The sequence below is a fragment of the Oreochromis niloticus genome, linkage group LG9 (genome assembly GCF_001858045.2).
Source record: "Oreochromis niloticus isolate F11D_XX linkage group LG9, O_niloticus_UMD_NMBU, whole genome shotgun sequence".
Lineage (NCBI taxonomy): Eukaryota > Metazoa > Chordata > Actinopteri > Cichliformes > Cichlidae > Oreochromis > Oreochromis niloticus.
In genome coordinates this window covers 11757027-11781672 of record NC_031974.2, presented here as the reverse complement: position 1 = coordinate 11781672, position 24646 = coordinate 11757027, and the positions used below count along the sequence as shown (strand labels likewise).

Genomic DNA, 24646 nt, shown 5'->3' with positions numbered 1-24646 from the left:
ATAGTTAGTAGTTAACCATCTGTTTTGACATACCAGCATTAATTTGTACTTAACTATATCATTTACACTTTTCATAACCAAATTTCTGATACAAATTTTGATATTCATATCTTTGGTTGTAAATATAAATATTCTTACTTGCTATGAAACTAGCTGAGCTCACGGTTGTGTTTGCTTCACAGATGGAGGTAGAACACATTAAGAAGAGCCTTTCGAAATGAAGACTAAAGCATCCTTATTGTCACACTCTTATCACCACATTGGAGGCCATCCTTTGAAGACATTCTCACTGCTGGCCTGAGACACTTCAGCCAAAAGAAGTTTGTGCCAAATGATCATCACAATCAGCAACAGTTCAGCACCATGGAGTCAGCCACCTTCTCTCCCCGACGCCGCCTTATCCTGTGTTTACTTCTTTATTTTTCTTCTAAAGAGGCTTCTCTGTTCAGTTTACTGCTATTTTGTCGGAGCTTGCTGTACCACCGGTACTGACTGACTGCGCTGCAGTCTGTCGTTGTGTGTTGCCACGGTTACAGAACAATGACACAGAGCCGGGGCTGCCGTGGCAACCTCACTGGTACTTCGTATTTCTGTGTGAAAGAAACTTTGACCTCTGTAGCCCGGTCGGTTCAGACGACCCCTGTGCTGTTCTGCGTCCACTCTGCGGCCTTCGCCTCTTATCTGTGTGTGTGTGTGTATGTTTGTGCGCTTGTTTTCCTTCCATGTGAGGACTGTAGGTGTACATACTGAAAATGGGGACACTTTTGCAAATGTAAATTAGCCGCATTTGCCCTGCATTAACTTTCTTGAGATGTAGTTACCAGGTTTTTAGTGGGTAAAACAGGAGATTCAGGGAGTCAGTCAAAAAGAAAAGTGGGCTCTTTCTGTGAGAAGTGATGTTACTAGTTCAAGACAGCCCTTGACTGGAAACAGATGAATCATCTAATGACTTACAAAGTTTTTTTCATTTATTAAAATTATTACGTGCCAGCGATACAATTTCCCAGGACAACATTCAGGTGTGGCAAACCACCTTGAGCATCAGGTCAAATAGGGCATTTTGCAGCTACCAGTTTTTAAAATGGGCCACACACGTTTTTTTTCTTTCACATCTTTAAAGCATCAGCAGCTACAGAACAAATCCTGAATCAGGGGTGCCAACAGTGATGTTCCTACAGCTAGTCATCTACAAGGTTTCAACTGGGCTGGGTAACCATGAGACTTTAGTTCCCTTGAACGTTTGTAGTGTTTTTGGTGGAAATGCAGCGATTGTTGCATTTACAGGATCTTTACTTCTTTAAGGATCATATAAAGAAGATATATATCTACTTGTACATCTTTGCAGGGTTTACTTAAACTGTTTTAATCATGATTGTAGTCAGGGCCTCTTTTCCAGTGAGCCCACGCTATGACTGGTCAGCCTCCAGAAGCTGCTAGGGAGCCTGAGACCGTTTTCCTTTTTCTTTGTTTGTTTGTTTTCTCTAAAACGGTTGGTAGCATTGTAAATGGTGAATAAAACACACCGTCATAACAATATCTAAATAACAGTAAACCACATGTGTGCCCTTAAAGGTTATCATTTGGATTAAGGAATAAATTGCAATAAAAATTAATGCTCAGGGCATCTAAGGTAGACTCCAGGTGAGTAAATCTGATGCCTCTGCTATTCTCAGTAGCAGCATTCTCCCTTAACCACAGATGTTACGTCTGTGTTTTCAATCTGCAGTCAGATATTACACCTCTGGGTGGTTGAACCTGGAAGCACATCAGGATACTGAAAAGCTTAATCAAAGTAGCTGGCACGATAAGTGCTGATACTGTAGGTGCTATTTAAAGGAGTTTCTGGACTTTGGGGGGAAAACATATAAGCAGATGTCAGCAGCAGGTTAGCTTAACTAAGTATAAACACTAGAAATTAGAGAAAAAATGCTAGCTTGCCATTGTACAACAGAAACAAATGTGGATATACTAAGGTTTTTAGAGGTTATGGAAGCACAGTAAAATCACAAACACTGAAAACTTCCAGACATTACACCTGTTTTAGCACATACTTAAACAACGTATGCCTAATTAGCTTTTAACATGCCTTATTTGCTATGCACCATTTATTTTATCCACAACTATCTTTAATTTCCATGCCATCAAACATCACTTTCATTTCGAAGTTCATGCCATATGTGTTTTCACATAATCGTGAAATTGTTGTTACACAACTATTATAAATACTGTCATCCTTCCTGTGGACAGCTGTTTGCATGCTTTTGGTGCCAGACTGAAGAACATTGGAAAAGATGATGGCAGAGTGTAGCAAATTTGCTAATGTCCTCTTTACATCTCTGGCTTGTCACAAAACTGAAATGAGCTGACTTTGCTTATGGTCAAAAACTAGCAAGTAAGCAATTTTTTCAAATTATGTTTTTGTTACAAATAAGTCACACTATATGATAAATTATCATCCTGAAGAGGTGCTTTGATGCAGGATTTGTTATCTTTGGAAAGAGGCCAGCTTTACCTCTTCATTTCCAGTTCTTATGTTAACAGACTAACTATCTTCTGCCTCCAGGTTTATTTTTACTGTACAGGCATGACAGTGGAATGAATCTTTCCATCTTGCACTCATTCAAAATGCAACAAAAGCACATTAACCCCAGATGGAAAATTATTCATGCACTGTAGTGTTTGGCTGCAAATTGCATTTTTATCTGAAGAGAAAACACACAGAGATCCACTTTTTGTGATTTCCTTTCCAGGAAGACACATAGAGACACATCTGTATGACATTTATCAAGTTAAACTCAATGCCTTCTCGACATAGACCCATTACCATTTAATCTTTTTTTTTTTCTTGTTCAGTTTCACTCACATCTCCAGAAAGCTGACAAAACTATTGCGCCGGTGGCATCTCACTCCTAAAAACCAAACTGAGAGCCACGTGCTTCTCGTGTTTGTGGTGCTCTTTTGGCAGCAGTTTAAGAGTAACTTTAAAGACAGAGTTTGAGGAATGTAGACAAAGAAAGGTCCTCACATGTGTGTGCATGTGTATGTATGTGTGATATAGCATGTACGGCTGTTTGCCTCCCTTCCTTTTATGTGCACAGAATCTATGGCAACCCGTCACTGTGGCCTTCCTGTTTTTGATTCCAAATTTTTCTTTTTTTTTCTTTCTGTCTTTCGTATGACAAAGAGAAAACTGCTACAACTGAGGCTACAAGTTGTTTTCTTGACTTGGTCCTTTCTCTCCAGGATAGTGATAAATATATATACTTTTATATTTCAGTGTAATAAAGATGCTATTATGTACTGTGTGTGCACACTCTGTTTATATGTGACTGTCTGTAAAATGTGCATGCTTGTATAGTGTACATTCTGTTTCAAAGGCACATTTTGCCCATTGCACATTTACTGCCTATTCAAGTAGCTGGTGTTTCTGCATGAATTACTTTAATAGACAGCAGACATGCTCTCAGGTTGCCCAAGTTTAGACTGAACAAAAGGAGAAGTCATGGTGTCTTAACGGTCACTGAAATTGCTGCAGGATTTCTGCAACTGCATGTCAAAAAATATTTGACTATTGCAGAATGTAATGGTGTTTGGATGTTTAGTTTTTTACTTGAGGATCCTTTTTATTGCGTAATTTTAGAAAATATTAAAGTATCCTCTAATAAATGTGATAAAATGGCAGTAGAGCTCAAATGTAGAGCTAAGCATAAGGAAGTTTTTACCATTATAAAAATGCATCATAAGTGGAAAAAGAGGATGTTGTAATCAGATTTGAAAAAAAAGAGTAAAAATCTGTTCAGTGGAAAATGATATTCTGATTTTAGTCAGTAGTGTGGGAGGAAAAGTAAAAACAGTGGTTCCTCTTTTTTCACGGTTATGTTTAATTTTTAAGTTTAAAGTGATAAATCACAAAAACAGTCACCTCGGTGCACTTTAAACTGCAAGGTAAAGACATTTACCAGTACAGTATATCACAGAATTAGGGAGACAACCACAACAATCAGACAATTCCCAATGAGCAATCACTAGTGTGTTAGGCAGTGTTAGGAAGGAAAACCCAGCAGGACAAAATCTCTGACAGCCTCAGAGAGGAGCAGTAATCTGCCATAACCAGTGGTGAGGTGAGCAGAGAAAGACACACCCAAACCTTACAGCTCGAGCTTAATTCACTGTCTTAAACTTAAATCAGGATGATCTGCATGCAAAGCTGGCTTGCCAACCAGCAAAGCACAAAACTGCAGCGGGCCCACTTAAGTCGCACTGTTAATCTAATTTAATTCTGTTTACAATGGTGGAAATGTATCCGAAAGGAGTACCTTTAAACAAGAATATGAAGTGTGACAGATATGTGACAAGACTTGATGAAGTGGAACTATTTGTCAAAATTTAGTTTCAACATTTCCATATATCCAGGGGCAGGGTACACCCTAGACAGGTTGGCAGTCTATTGCAGGTCACTCAGTTCTGAAACTCTTTCTGTACTCCATCCATCTAACCATTTTCTTCCACTTATCCAATTGAGGGTCGTGGGGAGTTTGAGCATCTGCTACTGGGCAAGAGGTGGGGTACACTCTTGACAGTCATCAATCTATCACAAGTAGTGATAGACTGATGCCCATCCTACCTCCTGTGGCAGCTTGGATAGGCAAATAGAGCACTTTTCCATCATGAACATACTGTAAAAAGACCAAAACAGAGCTAAATAGAAAATATGAATTAATGTCAGTGCTCCAGTATAAGCAGCATAATCTGCTGACCCCATGTGGTGAATAAATCATCTACAGCAGCTTTAAAAAGAGACTTAACAGAGATAGCATGTATGCTTTTAGTCCAACTTAATCGAAATGAATACATTTATTACTACATATCTATCGTAAGTATAGTTCTTTCTTTTGTTTCACCTCAGATGCATATATCTATAGTCCAAGCCTGCTCTGCTCTACATAGGAGTGTGCAGTAGATTCATTTATTACTTGTTTTAAACTTCAGGTTGCTACAACAGTCAGGGAGATCAAATCTTAATATTTACTGATCTCAAAGAGAAAAACAAAAGAAAAAAAAGGCATTAATTGTAACTCAATACTTACACCAAACAGAAGACCACTGCACCCAAGGAATTAAAAATTAAGATGTGGCGTTCTCCCTCTGACCTAAACAAACATCATTGCCTAACTAAACCTAGCAGAAATAAAATTGTGAAAATAAAACTACCGGACACATTTGAAACAAGAAAGAAAGAACGAAAGAAGAAAAAATCCTATTAACGCAAACGACCAAGAGATGTCCTCCAGCTCATTAAGTCAACCAGAGAAACTTGAAAGAAAAGAGATCTAATTATAATTCAAACATCATAGAGGAGGCCAGCGGGGAGAGGACAGGAGACAGAACACCAGGACCCCTACTTCCCTCCTTAAGTAAGTAGGTCTGTTGATATTTAGATTATCAAAATGATTAATCTCTGTCTAAACTTATAAAACACAGTAACTCTAACATTACACTTAATGTTACGGCAATTAGGATCCTTAAAGAAACATTCATACCCAATAGCCAGTTGTTATCTAATGATGCTAATTTGGGAACACGTGTATCTGTTGCATCTGTCCTCTCCGTCATGTGATGAATGGTCTCTGGCAGCCTCTGCGGTTAAACATTAAGACGTAGCACTAGTCCGCATGGAGACTATCCAGGAGGCCGTGCACTTATAATCCTCTGCATGATCACTGTGCAAGCTGCAAAAAGTCCTCTCTAATTGTCCAATACTTAAATCTTGGGCAATCGTGGGCATATATTTGGAAATCAGACAAACTTCTTCTCTGGAGAGGGAAGTTAGAAGGAGCCAGAAAAATAAATAAAGCTGAAAAAACAGTCACATCACACGATATTCTATGCTGTTTGAAATCATAACTGAGGATAACATGGCTTCTTTACGCGGTTGGCAGAGGAGGTGACCAAAAGGACACGCTGTCATATATTTAGACTAACGGGAACACGCTGGTCCTGTCAGTGTAGGAAACGTTATCAGAGTTTATTCGCCAGTGGAAAACTTCATACCGGAGTACAGCTGAGCCAAAAGGGAATATTCTGACTTCTGATTGTATTTTTCTCTCCACATTTCCTCCTCCTCTCTCTCTCTCTCTCTCTCTCTCTCGGGGATCCAGTCAGATCCAGTCTGGATGAAGCGGACGTCTTGGTGCGAGATAATCGTCAGATGATGTGAGTTAATGAGGCGGAGATGCAAGGAGACAGACTCAGACGCGCTCCTCTCATGCCAGGACAGGTGTGCCACCAGTGAGAGCGAGAGGAGGAGAAAACGAAAGGCGCAGAGAGAATAAAGTTAGGGTGGTTGGGTAGACATCAAGCGGAGAAGAAGTCACTTTCCAGGTTCTCGATATGGAAACCGGGCAGAGCGCACCGGCGTCGGACATGGGGGGAGACCACACAGCTGGGGTGTGTGTGGTGGAGCGGGACCGGGACCGAGAGAGGGGCGACGTGTCCAGCCCCAGTCCACCGACTAAGCAGCGCTCTCTACGGGTCGTCTACGTCCTGAACGATGGGCTTAAGTCGGTGATGGCGAGCAGCCCGGAGTCCGGAGCGCTGCAGTCTTTGCAGAGAGCCTGTGACTCGGAGAGCGCCCTGCTCACCACCGTCACCTTCGGAAGATTGGACTTTGGAGAAACATCAGTGCTGGACAGTTTCTACGATGCAGGTACTTCACAGGAAAGTTACACAAGAGGGAGGGCGGGTTTGCACCAGTCAGACTTCTAACTGCAAGTGCGCGAAAACTTTTTATTATTAAAACTAACTAAGCAGCTAATATAAAACTCTATCTATCTATCTATCTATCTATCTATCTATCATGCAGACTTTTCTTCTTTTCCTTGTTGCTGTCGGGAAAGCTTTTTTTTTTTTTTTTTTTTTTTTTTTTACAGTAATTCTGGTTGTGGTGGTCACATGATGAGACATGTACCTGTATTGGTGTTTGGGTAGGATGTAGTCTTGATGGTGGAAGAGGTACCAATACACAATGATAAAAATAAAATGGAATATAAACAAATATTCGAAGTAAGTACACAAGTGGTAAATAAAAAATGAAATTATTCAAGATACTTTATTCTACAGTGTGTGTTCACATATTGGTGGAGATAAACTAGTACTACTACTACTTTAAAAGTAAGAGCCGAACCTTAACATACACTGCAACATACTCCAGCAGGTAGGATAAATAAGACTCATGCTTGCAGGACTATGGTATGATCAGAGTACTCTTAGCTAAGTAAGTCTAAGTAAGTCTATGTTAATTCCTCTTACACCATATGCTTTGATACATTAGCACTAATAATATGTTATTATTAAATCAGGGGTTTTAGTATTGTATTTGCATCAGATGTAAGTGCATAGGTTGTGAGTGGTTCCTGACCTACATTGTTTAGAATTTGACTCTTAATTCAAATGAACTAGTTGTGTTACAACAGTTGTGAGTTTATTGTAAGCTATGCAGTGAGATCACTGTTATAGTGCAGCATGCCTGAGCAGCATTACTACCCTGGACTGTGATTTCGCAGCACTAGTAGGTTTTTTCAGTAGTCAGTAATTTGCTTGTAAACTTGTAGCCATGTATTACATCATGACTTATCTTTTGGAAATAGGTTCATACAAATGATAGATGTCAAAGTTTTACTAAAGTAGTTAAATTACATCAGTTGAGTATATATGCTTATATATTTTTTAATCAAATACATACCTGACTCTACCTCCTTCAATAATATTTTGAATGCAGTAACTTTGTGTTTTTAGAGTTTTGTAAAGGTACGTCTTGCTTTTTGCACCCTGTATCCTCTGCACATACTATACACATACTCAAGCTCTAATCTATCCAGCACCTAAATGTACTTATAGAAAGAGTTATCACTAAAACAATGTATGTCATGGGCTGATATCATACCCAGTTTGCAGTACAATAGTGAAAGCTTTTCTGTATGTTCACACACATAATTCTGCACAACTAGTTTAGCTGCTCTCTTATTCAGGGGAGCTCAAATTGCAGTAGTAGTGCTACATGTTTGATTTTGCAGATTTCTGAAACCTCAGATATCCTGACACAATCTTAAAGAGATTGTATAGATACTTATTGGGCATATATGTAAACCAATGAAATATGGAGCCACTCTCACTATTAACAAGCAAATGACTGAAAATATGCACTCGAACTTTCTTATATTACCAGCTTTGAATGCTGACTATTACAACATTTAAAGTCATTCATATGAATCCAATACAGCATTATAGGGTTTAATAGTGATCCTAGTGAGCCTTTTATAGTTGACATTAATTCTTGTTTATTTATTTGTTAAATCAACTGACACCTGTTGTTGTTAATGGTTTAATATAAAAAAATCTCACCATAAATCGGTCAATGTTCCCCAAATAATTTTCAGTCACTTATTTCATAATTTTGTCTCCATCATGAAAAGATGACGCCTTTGAAAGCTCCTATTTTTAGGGGGAACGAAACCTGAGCTCTTCTTTAATTGCAAGCTATTTATACTAGGCAGCACCAGAACTCAGCTGAGGAAGAACCAGGCATCTGAGAAGATATAAAACTTAGCAGCAGATTGAGGGCATGTTGTTATTACCTCTGAGCTTCAGTAGAAAAAAATGTGGATTTTCAAGTCTGCATACTTGTCTGTACTTGTCCTTAACTGACTCATATACTCAGATTCTTCTATGCAGGAGGCTCTCGTGGGAGGGTGGGTGTTGTTTCCTAGAAAAAAAACCCCCCCAACGATCTCTAGGAAAGGATAACATTCACCGGTGCTTTCTCTGAATACCAAGGCCTTCCATCATGTATGTTCTTGTTTAGGCTCATATCTTTCAATGGAGGAGCTCCCAACTGTGTCGCTTTTTGTTTCTTTTGTTTTCAACTCCACTCAAAACATTTCCCACATTTAATGAGGCCGAAGATCACGGGGCAGATGCAGTACAAAGCTCAAAGGCAGATGTATTTCAAACTCAGCTCATTTGTCACCTCTGCAAATTGCATCAATGTTAAAGAGCTATGCTCTTATGTTGTTGCCTCCATCACTTCCTCCTTACAGACATTGCAGTCGTGGATATGAGCGATGTGTGTCGGCAGCCCTCCTTGTTTTACCACCTGGGCGTGAGGGAGAGCTTTGACATGGCCAACAATGTCATCCTGTACCACGACACCGACCCCGACACTGCCCAGTCACTGAAGGTACACATGCACGCGCGCCCATCAGTGTAACTAGAGTTCATGGACACCATTCTTTTACGCCTCCTTGGGACAAAATGATCTGCTGTGTTATTTACAGACTAACGTGTCGTACAGTCAGTCCTACCAGCTGTTTAAAATAGCAATTCAGGAATAATACACTATGTCACTGTCCGAAAATCTGGAAACATATTCTCACGTGCTCTTTATCTCTGCACAGGACATGGTGGCACAGAAAAACACAGTAAGTTTCTTATGTGTGCATGTTTTGTAAAGATTTATGTGTGCACACCATCTGTTGCTATTTCCAGAGGAATATTCCTGGCAGATACCGTTCACCCCCATGCAGAAATGCAGACAGGAATACATATATACACACACACTCTCACACACATTGTGTACAAGTACACATGTGTTAAATCATGAATGGCCGGCTCGAGAACTAGAGTCATATTACTTGTTAGTTTTCCTAGAAACTGACCTTCACTGTATGTATGCTGTCTTCTTTGTGTATATGTGTGTTTGTGTGTGGAGTAGGCTGCTCGTCCTCCACCGTTAGGTTTTCCCTGGGTTCAGTTGCCTCCAGAATACAGAGGCTCTGGACTGCGAAATAAAGTAGGTATCAGGCCTGCATCAAGGCATGCTGGGATATTCCCTAGTTGATAATACTAACAGAGAAGGAAGTGAGGCTGGAAAACAATGACCTCTCCCTGGGATGTTGTGTGGATAACAGATTAAAGCCCCTAACAACACAATGGATAATCAGCTATAGCATGATGCATTAAGAGTGCTGGATGCATTTGTGTTTTTGCACCAAATTAAATTTGCATCATCTCAGAAAGAATCATGGGATTGCATTTAATCCCACTCTGGGGAATTTACCTAAAAAGTGTTTGTGAAACAATCCTCACTGAATAGACTTGAACGGAGCTTAACAGGAGAAAGTTACATGTGTAAATCAGAAGCAGCTAGTTGTTGTCGCCTAAAGTGCTGTCGGTCTGCGGCTGCTTGTTTGATGCATGAAGTCATGATGTTGAGTGCTGTAAAATGACGTGTGGTGACGACCATACTATATAACTACAAATCTAGTGATATAGTAGTTAAATAAAAGATGTAGAAATATATGTTTTAAGAATGCACAGAACAAAAAGACAGTCAGCAGTGCGTGTAAAATTTGTCAGGCCTGAAATGCTTTGCCAAATACATGTGAGTACATGTACCTGCAAAGTTTATCATTTCAATTTCAGATTTAAAGGTAATCACATTTGTTCATGTGCAAAGCTGAAAGAAGAGGCAGAGGTTAGAGAGTATTAGGTGGTTCTTGGTACATGAGGCTTATTACTTCAACCTTCACTGATGTAGTACGATGCTACCAAACAGTCTCAGTGGTGCACTGATCCTCTCATTAATCACTCTAATCCCTACTCTCACCTCCTTATCTCTCTCCACCTGGACTTCTTTTACACCTGGCATCTGCACAAAGCTGTCAAAGTGCTTTTCGTTCTGTAAACAACTTGAAATTAAACCTTCTATCCTCTCTTTCTAGGCATCCAGTGGTAACTACTACTTCATCCCCTACATAGTCACTCCTAACCACGAGTATATGTGCTGTGAAAGTGATGCCCAACGGAGGGCAAGCGAGTACATGCAGCCCAACTGGGATAACCTGCTGGGCCCACTGTGTGTTCCCCTGACCGACCGCTTCACCAGCCTGCTGAAGGACATCCATGTAACATCCTGGTGAGATAAAAGTGAAAACAAGGGGCTGCTGTAGTCCCACTATCATGGTTTCCCAGTACAGACGCAGATGTAGACTGTAAAGTGCTATGTTTATTTTTTCTGCACTCACACAACCAACGTAACAGCTATGTGTGCTTAAAAATGACAACCAAACCCTTCTTGTCTTTAGCAGTTCAAAACACAGCCTCTGTGTGTGTGTGTGTGTGTGTGTGTGTGTGTGTGTGTGTGTGTGTGTGTGTGTGTGTGTGTGTGTGACGCCTCAAGTTCCCATTTCATAGGAAAGCAGAGGTTGATTAGTCAATACTGTGTCAGTCAACCACCTAACAGTGCTTCATGAACCAGTCTGCCCCACCTTTCCTTCTGGAGCTTGGCAGAAACCACAACTCACAGTCATTCACAAGAGAAGAAAAACGCGGACAATTAACTAGAGGGGTCTTTTTCCATTAACAAGTTTAACTGAACAACAAAGGACAAAGTATACAGAATTAGTAAAAGTATGAATACCATACTGTAATGAATTAGCATCACCAGTAAAGGCCATTCACACTTTCATCTGAGTTCTGGACTTTCAACTTACCTTTGTCAGAAATGTAAAGTGACATCACCAAATTTCTGTAGTTGTTCAACCAACAGTCTCAAAATTTATAAAAAGAGATAAAATTTGAAAAATAACAGAAAGAATCAGAAAACATCTTTCTGTCAATTCACTAATTGTTTGATACTCTGGGGAAGTTTGATTTATTAAAAAAATATCATATTTTGTGTACTTTTGTCATAATTTGCATATAGTAAATAAATTCTGGATTTGAACCCCCCCTTCCCCCCAAAAAACAAACAAACAAACAAACAAACACTAAATAAGGACTAATTTAAGCTTTCAGCTAAATGTGGTGCAGAAACAAATGTGCCATATTTACCTCTGAAATGTAGTAAAATGGAAGTGTAAAGTAATAATGTAAGACAGACTTTACAAAACACCATCTGAATAACATACTGAAGTATGGTATGTTATTACAGTACAATAAAAGTGCTTTATTTGGTGTGTTCTGGAAAGACAAATGTTGAATATATTGCAATGTGTTGGAACATCAAATTAATCTCAAATGAACTTAATATTTACTTTTAAAATGAGTCGTTTGCTGTGTCAACACTGGTTAAATGAGTTGTCACTGGTAAATGTGTCATCTTAAAGGATGAACAAAAAGAACCTGTTCACAAGAAATATTACGTTATAACAGAAATCTCTGTGTCAAAAATTCCACCTCCAATGTCGTGCGTGGGGGCATACTCAGCACTGAAAATCAAGCATTTATTTCATCACTTCTGTATTACTGTGATTCATTGTTCGCCTGTTTAAGCAAAAGCTGCTATGACGCATCACACTATGTCTTCCGAGTACTCACGTCACACCCTTGCTGACTCAGCAGCGCTGTCTCCCCATTAACTTCAGTCCATTTGAGGATTCTGGGGTTTTTTGTCGTGAAGCATTTTGTGATGTTAGGTGCTTAAGACATAAAATTGTACTTCCTTTACTTACTTAAGGAGTTGTAGGTAATTATTCTAGGGATGTTCCATGCATTTGTTTTGCACAATGCAGTATTCCGACTGTAGGAACATATAGTGAGGCTCATTGTTCATAGCTTTTTGTTAGTACTACCAACTGACCATTAGCCCTTACTGTTTTGATGAGATTACTATTAAGTAATGTCTGTTTGCTGCAAAATAAGGGGTGGTCCACTAAAGTTGCAGGTCAAAAATTGTGCTTTAGATCAACATTAAAATCAAACCTTCTTTTCTTCCTCTGTTCCTTGTCTGTGTGCATATAGTGCTTCCTTTAAGGACACCCTGCTCAACGATATCAGGAAGGCTAGGGAGAAGTACCAGGGAGAGGAGCTGGCTAAGGAGCTTTCACGCATTAAACTCCGAATTGATAACACAGAGGTCCTAACACAGGACATTGTCATGAACCTGCTGTTTTCCTACAGAGATATACAGGTACAAACACATCAAACATGGCCTTCATTTCATTTTATCAGCTGGGCACCTCTGAAAGGTTATTACAGACTGAAATTCAGAATGACATTTATATTCTAAATGCATTATTATTAAGTTAAAATTTAATGCCCCCTTTTCGGCTTCTCTGACAACCAGGACTATGATGCCATGGTGAAACTGGTGCAGACTCTGGAGATGCTGCCAACATGTGATCTGGCTACCCAGCCCATGATCCAGTTTCATTACTCCTTTGCCCTCAACAGGTACGCAGCAGCTGAATTGAAACTTAACATTTTAATGCCCAAACCCTGTGGTAAAACAGATTTATCTTCTTTAATTATTTTTAGGATCCCACATTTTTGTTTTTTGTGCCTTTATTTCACTGAGGACACTCATGCTAACATATCATATAAAATACACCATAAAATATGTATTGTGGTGATATCAGGAGCTAAAAATGTAGCAACTGCACGACAAAAATGCAACAGACCACAAGTCAAGCGTTCTGTGAAAAATAAAGTTTTGTAGTTCAGGGAAAATTAAGTATACTGTACGATTTAACAACTTTAGCAGCAATAACTTGAAGTAATCATTTTCTGTATGACTTTTTTAGCTTTTCACAGCCTTGTAGAGGGATTTTGGCTCAGCCTTCTTTTACATTTTCTTTAATGTTGCTTCCGTTTATTGAGGTTTAAAGGCACTTTTTTATGCACAGCTCTCTTAAGGTTGCCCCACAGCATTTCAGTCAGATTGGAGTCTGGACTTTTGCAACACCCTGATTCTTTTCTTTTTCACCTAATCTGTTGTAAATTTTCTTCTGTGTTCAAGATTATTGTTCTGTTGCATAATCCTTGAGCCAAGCTTTAGCTGTTGGACAGATACCTCACATTTAACTTTTGAGTAATTTGGTATATAGAGAAGTTCATGGTCAAATCAATGACTGCAAGGTGTCCAGGTCTTGAAGCTGCAAAGCAAGCCCACATCATCACCCCTCCACAACCATGCTGGCAGTTGATATAAGGTCTTTATGCTGATATGCTGTGACTGGTTTTAACCAAATGTGGTGATGTCAAGTATGACCACATATCTACACTTTGGTCTTGTCTGTCCAAAGGATAATGTTCTTTCTCCAGGCAGCTTGTTCAGTCTTTCTCTCATTGTACTGTGATTAACTTTAACATTTAACATGCTAACTGAGGTGTTTAAAGTCTGTAGCTCTTGTTTTTTTGTTTGCTCGTAGGGTGAATTTGCTAGAATAGCCACTCCTGTGTTAACACACACCTGAATACTCCAGGCCAGTAAACTGCCAAAACTGCTTTTGAGGAGGTAGTTAGGCTGATGATCAGTTATCAAGTGCATTTAATTAGCAACACCTGGCTGGTACTTGCGCTTTTAATTCCTGTGGAAGTAATAAGGGTGTACTTCTCAGTCTCATGAAAACGTTTTCCTTCATGTGCCTGTGATATCAAATTCACCCTGTCATTAAGAACCACTTTTGCACATGAATTTTTGCATGTACGTGCAGGAGGAATGCTCCTGGAGACAGGGAGCAGGCTCTCAGAGTGATGCTGCAGGTGCTGCAGTCCTGCGAACATCCTGCACCAGACATGTTCTGTCTCTGTGGACGAATCTACAAGGACATTTTTCTCGACTCTGACTGCAAAGACACTAAAAACAGGGACAACGCTATTCAGTGGTGAGAACACACACAAATAAATGCATCTTATTCGCATCTTATTGTTTCCTTGTGTGTATTCATCCGTATTTCCTCTTCCACCTGTCAGGTACAGAAAGGGCTTTGAGCTGCAGCCCACTCTGTACTCGGGTATTAACCTAGCTGTCCTCCTCATAGTTGCTGGCCAGCAATTCGAGAGCTCCATGGAACTCAGAAAAATAGGTAACCTGATTCCCCCTTTGATTTGTTCTCAGCGGATTCTCAAGTCAATGTGAAACACCTAATTTGTGTATTTTCAGCATTCAGTTTGCATTCAGTAGCTCCTTTCCTTGATATTTCTGTGGTACAAAAGTCATTTCATAAACAGCTGAGATCATGCCACTTCAGTTTCAACCAGACTGCAATTACAATGTTCACTCTTTGTCTTATAATCAGGGGTGAGGTTAAACAGCCTGCTGGGGCGCAAGGGTTCCTTGGAAAAGATGAATAACTACTGGGACGTCGGCCAATTCTTCACCGTTAGCATGCTAGCGAGTGACATTCCTAAAGCTACTCAGGCTGCAGAGAAGCTCTTCAAGCTGAAGCCACCTGTTTGGTAAGAGAGAAGATCATGTAAATATATAAAAGTTGCAATGTCATTAGATGATTTTCATAATAAAGATTAGTTTTAAATTTTGGTTACATTCTGATCCCCAGGTCTCAGTTTTTAAAGATGAATTCTGCTTTCATAGTTGTAGTGAAGTATCAGGACATTCATCTTACAAAAGTACATTTGTTTTTATTATGTAACTCATTTATTTAAGTAAGCCTAAACATGCTACAAAAAAACAGTTTCCGAAAACAAAATTTCAAGGAATTGTAAGTGTGATGTTTTTTATTTTAATGATTATAATTGGTTGTATTTTCTTCCAGGTATTTGCGTTCAGTAGTGCAGAACTTACAGCTGATCCAGAGGTTTAAAAAGCAAAATTTAGAACATTCACCTCAAAGAGAGAAACTCAACTTCTGGATGGACATCATCGTCGAGGCCACGCAATGCACCACCAACAGACTGCGGTTTCCAGTACGTAAACATATACATGCATTCGTGCTGAAAAATGATGGCTGAGGGGTTCAAAATCAAATGTTTTTGTGTTTGTGTTTACAGGTGCTGATTCTGGAGCCGACCAAAGTTTACCAGCCGTCCTATGTATCCATCAACAATGAGGCTGAAGAGAAGAACGTCTCCATCTGGCATGTTTCTCCTGCTGAAACGGTCAGAGCATTGCCCATCTAATCCCCTTCCTGTTAGGAATATTGTCCTCCGCTCGGAAAAATTCAAAATATTAAATAAAAATTAATTAAAAATGGTGAATCACTTATACTAAATCAGACAAATTGTGTGCAAACAAAAGGAACTTTGATGTGAAATCTTCCATCACATATTGTGAGTGAATAACACGTAATTACACAAACTCATTGCACCCTCATTTTGTGCACAGTATTTTAATTGCACCCGAGTATACCAGGGTGAAGTACCACCAGTATTACCAGTATATAACAAAAACCAACAAAATGCTATATCAGCATTTAAATTAGCCTACATCTTGCCTTTTGTTTAACATGCAGTGCTACACAGATCACTGATCAAACACATTATAGTGAAACGAAGTTTGATAACACTTCACATTAATTGTAGTCAAACATCTCAAGACAGGTTAACATAATGCTGCTTCACTGATTTTACATGGAGGTTTGGGCTCAGATAGTTCTGTGATTCAAGTTTTATTTTGCACCCATGTGGAGTAGTCTGTTTAAAGATTGCTGACTCATCATTGTAGAAAAAATAGAAAAAGTGTGTTGCAGACACTTGAAGCTGAGCCAGCATTAATTAAATTTGCTTCACCTATGCTAATTCAGAAATGCTAGCGGGCTGGAGCCGTCCAACTAAGTAGACACAAACATTGACATATACGCATATTTGTTCATTTACCTGCTAGAACCTACTGGAACAAAATGTTAGAGACTGAAACTTTATTTGTTGATTAGACAAATTACCTTCATTCTGCATGCTCTCTCATTTTCTTCATTTTTTAAATTAGACAGAGCAAAAACTTATGCTTTGTTTCTGTATGAATATATAAACAAGTAGTCAAAAGAATTTGTAAAATGCAATGATTAACTTCTTTTTTTGTTACAGAAAGGTATTCATGAGTGGAACTTCACTGCAATGTCCATCAAAGGCATTAGGTATGCAAGAGACATGTTTGGGATTAGGCAATAGAAATAAATAGAAATAAATAAAAAACATACATTTTTCTTCAATTCAAATATCTCTTATGGTTTTATGGGTCTGGGCTACAATTCTAAAACTCCATTGTAGTAACTCAGGGAACTTAGGAGTGGTGCAAACCAGCATATAAATTGTGGCTCCCTGCAGCTATATCCATAATACATGAAGTAAACAGAAGAATTAGCTGCCACGAACATCATTAGGGATCTCCAGCTGACCTGGTCAGCCTCAATATTCAAAACAGTGATGTATTGTGCAAAGCTGCAATTACGTAATCAGTGCAACCTGAGGAGGAAGAAAGAAAAAAAAAAATGCAAATATCAGTAAGGACATTCCTCATGGTTGATGGCCAGTGCTTACTGTGAAACCCCCCCCCATCACCCATGCTCTTGCATACAATTTGAAGATCCAGGTAAAAGTTTGACTACAGAATTCATGTTAGAATACAATCAACAAAATTTGATTGTCTGCTCTCCTGCTTACCGATATAAATTACTCCTTTATATCCATGTATTATTATCATATTGAGAGCAAATATACGTTTTTTGCACGCTAATGAGATTTACTTTCATCTGTGAAAAGGACTCAGTTATAAAATACAGCATAAAGAAGAGTTAAATAAAATAAAGACCAGTGCCCAGCCTAATGTGGCCCTTCTGTCTGCAGTATCAGTAAGTTCGATGAGCGTTGCTGCTTCCTCTACGTCCACGATAACTCGGATGACTTCCAGATCTATTTCTCTACTGAGGAGCAGTGCGGTCGGTGAGGACAAACACCTCTAGATGTGTTTGTGTAGGTGTGTGTTTGTCATGTGTCCGTCCATGTTTGTGTTTGTACACTCCATACTATATGCGCAGATGTGATCTGAAGGCCAAGAACTGTAAATAACTATAATAATGTCGGTGTCTGGTAATGTGTTTTAGGTTCTGCTCCATGGTGAAAGAGATGATATCTGATGGTACTGGGAATGCTGTGGAGCTGGAGGGGGAGGGCGATGGAGATACGCTAGAGGTCAGTGTGAGCTTGAAAGTGTGCTAACATATATATATGTATGTGTGAGATATTTAATGTAAAATATGGCAAATATGTAATTTCTATGCGTGTTTTTCTGTGCTACAGTATGAATATGACACCGATGAGACAGGGGAAAGGGTGGTGTTGGGTCGTGGCACCTATGGAGTGGTGTATGCTGGGAGAGATCTCAGCAACCAAGTCCGAATTGCCATCAAAGAGATCCCTGAAAGAGACAGCAGGTAGGTTGACCTACCAACCTACATTCATGGTTCCAAGTCTTTTTGGCGTAGCTGACAAAACAAAAGAAATGCATATAATTTGCTTAATAAATATAATAATTAAAATATTTCAATTTTACTGAAAGGAGAACTCATGGCAAATTCAGTTTTTTCTTCCACATAAATAAAAGGTGCATTAATTGAATTTAGTATATTTAAGAGTTTATTGTGTTCTAGTAACACAAAGAGCAAACAGTCTTTATTTTACAGTTGAACTTAAATTGCACAAAAACAAATTGCAGCAATGTTTTACCAGTATTTAATTTTCAATAATTTACTTTGCAGGAAATGTGTCTGGATTATTGGACAATGAACAGATAATGTTATTTCCAGTGTTAATACCAATGTGAATGTAGTTAATGATAAAACAGAACCTACACAAATAACACACAAAGCAAGATTACAAAATGCAATTCGTCTTTCCTGATGTCTGTTTTCTTTTCCGTGGATCAGGTACTCTCAGCCCCTTCATGAAGAGATCGCTCTTCACAAGTACCTGAAGCACAGGAACATTGTTCAGTATTTGGGCTCCATTTCTGAGAATGGATACATTAAGATCTTCATGGAACAAGTGCCTGGAGGTATGTTTGTACAAACCCAGAAAGAGACACAGTTCTGTGTAATAGAACAGCTGTCTTGTGTTACCTCCTATTAGGTAGCCTTACTGTGGTATACATCTAGTTTAGCCTCAGTGAAAAGGCAAAAAAATGTCTTAAGCAGAAAAACAACATATAAGATATTGTGTCTAAATGATGTTTTCTCTAAAGCTTGTTCTCTAAAGCTTGTAATGGACAAATAGTCTATTTCAGAGAGCTATGCTTGTGACCCATAAGTTGGTAATTAGTCTAACTAGCTGGGTGTTTTTCCACCTTCAAGATAGGCTTTGGACACGCCTTCTTTCTTTTCTCCAGGAAGTCTGTCTGCGTTGTTGCGGTCGAAATGGGGTCCTCTGAAGGAAGCAACAATTATCTTCTACACCAGACAGATTCTGGAAGGGCTCCGATACCTGCATGAAAACCAGATCGTCCACCGAGACATCAAGGTAGAAGGAACCCCGCCTGCCATGATACATCTTTGAGGAAGACAGCTGTTAGTTCAATAGAGTGTAATGTCATTATGACTGAATTTCAAGTTAAAAATATTCTTAAAGAAATTTACAAGTAGTCTTAGGTTTGAGCTTGTGGATATAAAGTTGTCTTGTCTGGAAGAAAAGACAAAGTATTGAGCATTACATAGGATGAACGAGTTTCTTGCTGACTGAGACATATATGGTCGAGTATTGTGGTCATCAAGTCCAACCTAAAACCATTCATTTGTGTACCATCATGTGGGATCTCAGGCCAAAGTCTGATGCACAAAGGCGACCACATACTGGAGACTCATGTTGGTTCTCGCCCTCAAAGCTGCGCACTTTTCCACTTGGCTACTTTGTCTCTCATTTTCACAAGCTTACAACCTGTTAGCTGCCATGATTTCCTATTGTTTTACATCAATGTCACATTTCTGGAGGGATTTTTTTCAGGGTGTCTTTAGTCAGCTTTGGTCATCCTTAGCTGAGACTCTGATAGTTGGCATCTGTGACTGCAAAAGTACATTTATGTTAAGATACTTCAGTCGGTTTGACGTGCCTGAGACATAGGTGTTCTGAATTGGTCGAGTGAGCAGGGAGATAAATCAGAAGTAGGTTTATGGGTGAATGATTTTAGAAATGAGCCTAAGAGACTGCTGACAGCTGACACACAAGAGGGATCTGAGACATTGAGAGCCAAAAATATGTACAAATAGCAAAATTGATGAGCTGGTACTCGTACTGCAGGCGAGAAATTGGTAGACGAGGTGGGCCGACCAAAGATCCAGTGGGAATGGGTTAGTGGGCATGCCCCTCAGAAAATCTCAGAACTCCAGGGAAACCTATCAAATCACACACATATGCATATATATATCACATAGGTGAAGAGAAAAAAAAAGAACTAGAAAAAAACAGCACTGAAGATCAGTGGGAACAATGACAGGGCCAAGAATAGAGCCTTGTGGAACCCCATTATTGATGGGGAAGTACTTTCAAATTCATCGGTCATGTCTTATGTGCATAATTGGAGATAATTCAATAGGCTTCAGTTTAAATAATAATGACCCACATAGTTCAATGCATTTAAATCTCTCCTCATTTGTTTCATTTGCTTCTTTTTAGGGTGATAATGTGCTAGTTAACACCTACAGTGGTGTCTTGAAGATCTCTGACTTTGGTACCTCAAAACGGTTGGCAGGCGTCAATCCCTGTACAGAAACATTCACAGGTAACCTTTTCGATCATTTTGCATAATTTGAATTTTACAATAGGTTTTAAAATACATATAAACACCCATCAAAACATTAAAAAAAAACCCCAAAAACAACTAGAAACAAATGCTGAAATGTACCTAAAATCTAAACAATGAGATTACAAAGGCATTAAATAAAAAAAGACAGCCTTTCAAGATTACAATATCTATAAAAAAAAAAATTCATATTATATTTCCTGTGTCAGTTTTGCTGTGTGAGAAGAGTCGTTATCGCTAGAATATAGTTTAACACAGTGGTTTCATCTGACGTACCCCCAGAGCCATGTGCAATGTATACAAACACACGAGTCTTCAAACTGTTCAAAAGTATTAGCTTACTATTAAAATCATTCATGCACTACTTTTAGCTGCTACTCCGTGTAACAGCTATTGGTGACTAATTTCACCTGTTTTTGTGTAGCTAACAGCCCAAAGCTGTTAGCTCATGTATCCTTTGTTTATGCTGTTAGCTAACCATTTAAACTGTTGGCCAGTAATTTGACTGCTAGCTATGCATTTAGCAAAACAAATTATGGGGGTGTCCAAATTCATGGGCTGCATCCTCCTGAGGCCGCATTTGTAGGCCGATTACGTCACAGCAACGCGACGAAAGCTGTCCAAATTCGTAGACTCCTCCGAATGCAGCCGACAAATGCGTCCTCCTTTTCCCTGAATTTGAAGGACGGGTCCTCAGGAGGATGCAGCCTATGAATTTGAACACCCCTTATATCTTTTTATTCTTAATCTTAGCTAGCTATTGTACTTGTTACACTGCTCATCTGTTATATTAGTACTAATAATTAGAGTTAGTAATCAGAAATACTTATAGTGAGTTGTTGTCATGTGTTACCATTTCTGCAATGCTTGTCTGTTGTTTTCAGCTACTTATTCATTGCTTTTAGGAACCTGTTAGTGTTCTGTTCAAAGTTGTCTGCTCAGTTATTTAACTTTAATTGTTTAACTAATCTTACCATACTATCTCTACTTGTTCCCCAGTTATCCCCAGAGATATTTTGTTTCTAACTTCTCTCAAATGTTACTTATGAATGCAAAGACTGTTCATTTTGGCACAGATGTGGAGCTGTGACTGACTGACAGAAATTTCAAACAATAGCCTAAGGATTAAGTTGACGTTTGTAATAACAGTAATCCCACAAAGTTCTCAGATGTGAACAACTTAAAAAAACGTTCTGCTTGGAAGAAAAATGCACAATGAGCAATTTCATTTCTCTTTAACTCCAATGTCACAAAAAGACACACGAGCCCTGACGTGTCATACATAAACAGACTAATTCAGTCTGAGATGCATAAATGGAGTCTGAGATATGCTCACTCTCAGACTATGAGTGTAAATATCAAATGACCCTCAAAATGTCAAGAGCCACAATCAGCCTCTATGGAAACAGAGAGACACACGAGTGCATGCGAATGTACTGACATACACATTTATTGGCCATCTGGCCTTCTCCAGCGGCCAGCAAGGTGTGTAATTAGATTAGCTAATCAAGCAGAGGCAGAAGGGTGTTTACCTTTCATTAGGAGCTGTCTGTGTGTGTGTTTCCTTATCTGTTTCTTCTCTGGAGCATCACTTGCTCTTGTCTCACTCTCCTTTTTTATAGCTCTTGCTGGCTCTCTATTTACATCAGCATTTGGAGCAAATGCCAGTCTGCTCAGAATTTCTGAGCAGACTGGGAGACAAAATAAAATTCTTCTGAAGTCTGTCTTTTATCTTTGCCTCAGATTGCACTTTGTGTGCAAGGCCATGCAAAAAAAATGTCCAGTCAGGATATACACTGTTTAGAAAATATTAGCTAACAGAAGCAGCCTTTTGTTACTTCATAGTTTTGGTTTGCAAGTAAAAAGGGATTTGTTGAAACTCTTGCATCTCTTTCTGTGTTGCAAATGCTTACACTATGTACTTCTCTACTTGAAGGTACCCTGCAGTACATGGCTCCAGAAATAATTGACAAGGGCCCTCGAGGCTATGGGGCACCAGCTGACATTTGGTCCCTGGGATGTACCATTATAGAAATGGCCACTGGGAAACCTCCCTTTCATGAGCTGGGGGAACCACAGGCAGCCATGTTTAAGGTAGACACTGAGCTTATTTGTGTTAGTTTACCTATTTACTTATGAACCTTCGAATATTGAGTTTCCAGCCTTCAGAGGTCCAGTTATTTGCAAAACACATGTTTATTTTCTTCTAACACTAAATCTCTGTGGTCTTTCACTTCAGGTTGGCATGTTTAAAATTCACCCAGAGATTCCTGAGTCTTTGTCACAGGAGGCCAAGTCATTTATTCTACGTTGCTTTGAGCCCGACCCTCACAAGAGGGCCATCGCCTTGGACCTGCTCAGAGACACTTTTGTCAAGCACAACACCAAGGGAAAGAAGAGTAAGATCGCCTTCAAATCACCAGGTAAATACACACAGACATTGCTACAATGCCATAAAAATATCTAACGTTTCCAAATGTGTGTTACTGCATGGTTTTTGTGATGCTCATGTACTTAGTAGTGCTATTTGATTAAAAAATACAGGTGAGAAACCATGTTTAGTAATATCCAGACTGGTTTTTCTTCCCTTTGTGTGAGGTTATAAAACCACATCAATTTCTCACTGTCACGGCTGAGCAGCCGGTGCGTTTCAGATGTGAACCCAAATGCAGACACAGGAGAACAGAACTTGAATTCAAACAAAGAGCGAGCCTTTATTTGGCTGATGGCGGGTGGAAACATGAAAACCAAGGAAACTATGAACAAACTACGATAGACTATGATACATGATGACTCGAATAACTGACTGTGATTAACTATGACATGGATAACAGACAATACAACACTGACAAAGAGAAACACGGGGCTTAAATACACTGAGGGATAACGAGGGGAATGAGACACAGAAGGAGAGCACAGCTGGGAGTAATCTGACATGACAAGACCAAGAGGAAGCAAAACTCAATACATTGACATAGGACACAGACTTTCAAAGTAAAACAGGAAACATCACAGACGCAGACTTGACTAGGGGATACAGTTGACGGGGGAGACAGCAACCATGGGACACAGAAACAGAGCCCAAAAGACTAGAAAAGATAAACGATGACAAAATCAAAATTCAGTAATGATACAAAACTCAAAACACTGGGTCACTGACCCAGGACCGTGACACTCCCACCCAATCAGTGAAGGTCACACTATGTCACAGAAAATGACATCATTGCATTTAAGCTTCCTTACCCTAACCCCCAACATTTGACCAATGTGCCACCATCATAGTGGATTTAAAAATAAAAAAAACCCATCATGTGATTAAAGCTTTAATTCAAGGGGTTTGACAAAAGCATTACTTTAACTGTTTAAGATTTACAGTCAATTATAGATAGTCCCTCATTCTCAGAGCTAAAAAAGTAATTGGACAGTTGACGGGGAGGCAGTTTCATGTCCAGGCGAGGACTGTTCCCTCATTATTTCATGACAAATTACACAAATAAAAGAGCTGGAGTTAAAGTGCTGAACTAGCATTTGGCAGTTTTTTACTGAGAATTTCAATATGAAGTCCAAAGAGAGTCCAAAGTGTGTGAGGGAGACCATCATTAGCCTGTAAAATCAAAAGAAACCTGTCAAATTTGTATGTTTTTTCCTAATAAAGCCTAACTAACCAAGTCAAGACTGCTCTTGAGAAAATATGTGTGTTATTGCCAAATTCTACAATCAGGTGATGCTTTCGTGAATTAAAATACAGACGATGCAAGACACAAACAACTGGTTACACATTTAAAAACACAAGAACACCTGAGTAGACTTTGCTGAATTTTATAAACAAAAAAAGAGCCAGTACAGTTCTGGTAAAAAATGTTTTGACAGCTAAAACTAAGATTAACATTCAAGATTAACTTGAATGATAGGAAGAGAAATATGTAGACAAGGAGAGAAACAGCAGTATCCAAAGCATATCTGGCAAACATCGCAGAGGCAGTGTTATGGTAGTAGGCATGTACGGCTGCCAGTGGAGCGGGGTCACTAGGTTTTATTGATGGTGTGATACAAGTAGCAGGATGAAATGCAATGGCGAATGGCCATAAAAAGTCATATAATAAAGTTGAGTATGGGTAAAGG

The 24646-nt window shown here is 39.2% G+C and overlaps 2 protein-coding genes across 4 annotated transcripts in view; both read left to right on the top strand.

Moving 5' to 3' along the window:
- sh3kbp1 (SH3-domain kinase binding protein 1) overlaps window positions 1–3300 on the top strand; it is a 59944-nt gene extending 56644 nt beyond the window's left edge. For both annotated transcript variants that reach the window (XM_025910348.1, XM_005449077.4), the window contains one exon: window positions 183–3300. In XM_025910348.1, the coding sequence (XP_025766133.1) occupies window positions 183–221 (39 nt within the window). In that variant the 3' untranslated portion in view covers window positions 222–3300. The remainder of the gene's footprint in view (window positions 1–182) is intronic.
- Window positions 3301–3440: 140 nt separating this feature from the next.
- The window catches only part of map3k15 (mitogen-activated protein kinase kinase kinase 15), a 30715-nt gene continuing 9509 nt past the window's right edge, over window positions 3441–24646 (top strand). The window contains exons 1-21 of one of the 2 annotated variants that reach the window (XM_019363011.2): window positions 3441–6706; window positions 9096–9235; window positions 9453–9476; window positions 9770–9847; window positions 10779–10972; window positions 12799–12967; window positions 13124–13230; window positions 14493–14663; window positions 14752–14864; window positions 15078–15237; window positions 15555–15705; window positions 15790–15897; window positions 16822–16871; window positions 17581–17676; window positions 17838–17925; window positions 18034–18167; window positions 18660–18787; window positions 19118–19248; window positions 20398–20503; window positions 22461–22618; window positions 22764–22947. In XM_019363011.2, coding sequence (XP_019218556.1) covers window positions 6391–6706; window positions 9096–9235; window positions 9453–9476; window positions 9770–9847; window positions 10779–10972; window positions 12799–12967; window positions 13124–13230; window positions 14493–14663; window positions 14752–14864; window positions 15078–15237; window positions 15555–15705; window positions 15790–15897; window positions 16822–16871; window positions 17581–17676; window positions 17838–17925; window positions 18034–18167; window positions 18660–18787; window positions 19118–19248; window positions 20398–20503; window positions 22461–22618; window positions 22764–22947 — 2806 coding nt within the window. In that variant the 5' untranslated portion in view covers window positions 3441–6390. The remainder of the gene's footprint in view (window positions 6707–9095; window positions 9236–9452; window positions 9477–9769; window positions 9848–10778; window positions 10973–12798; window positions 12968–13123; window positions 13231–14492; window positions 14664–14751; window positions 14865–15077; window positions 15238–15554; window positions 15706–15789; window positions 15898–16821; window positions 16872–17580; window positions 17677–17837; window positions 17926–18033; window positions 18168–18659; window positions 18788–19117; window positions 19249–20397; window positions 20504–22460; window positions 22619–22763; window positions 22948–24646) is intronic. The other variant, XM_013276883.3, reaches the window with a different exon arrangement.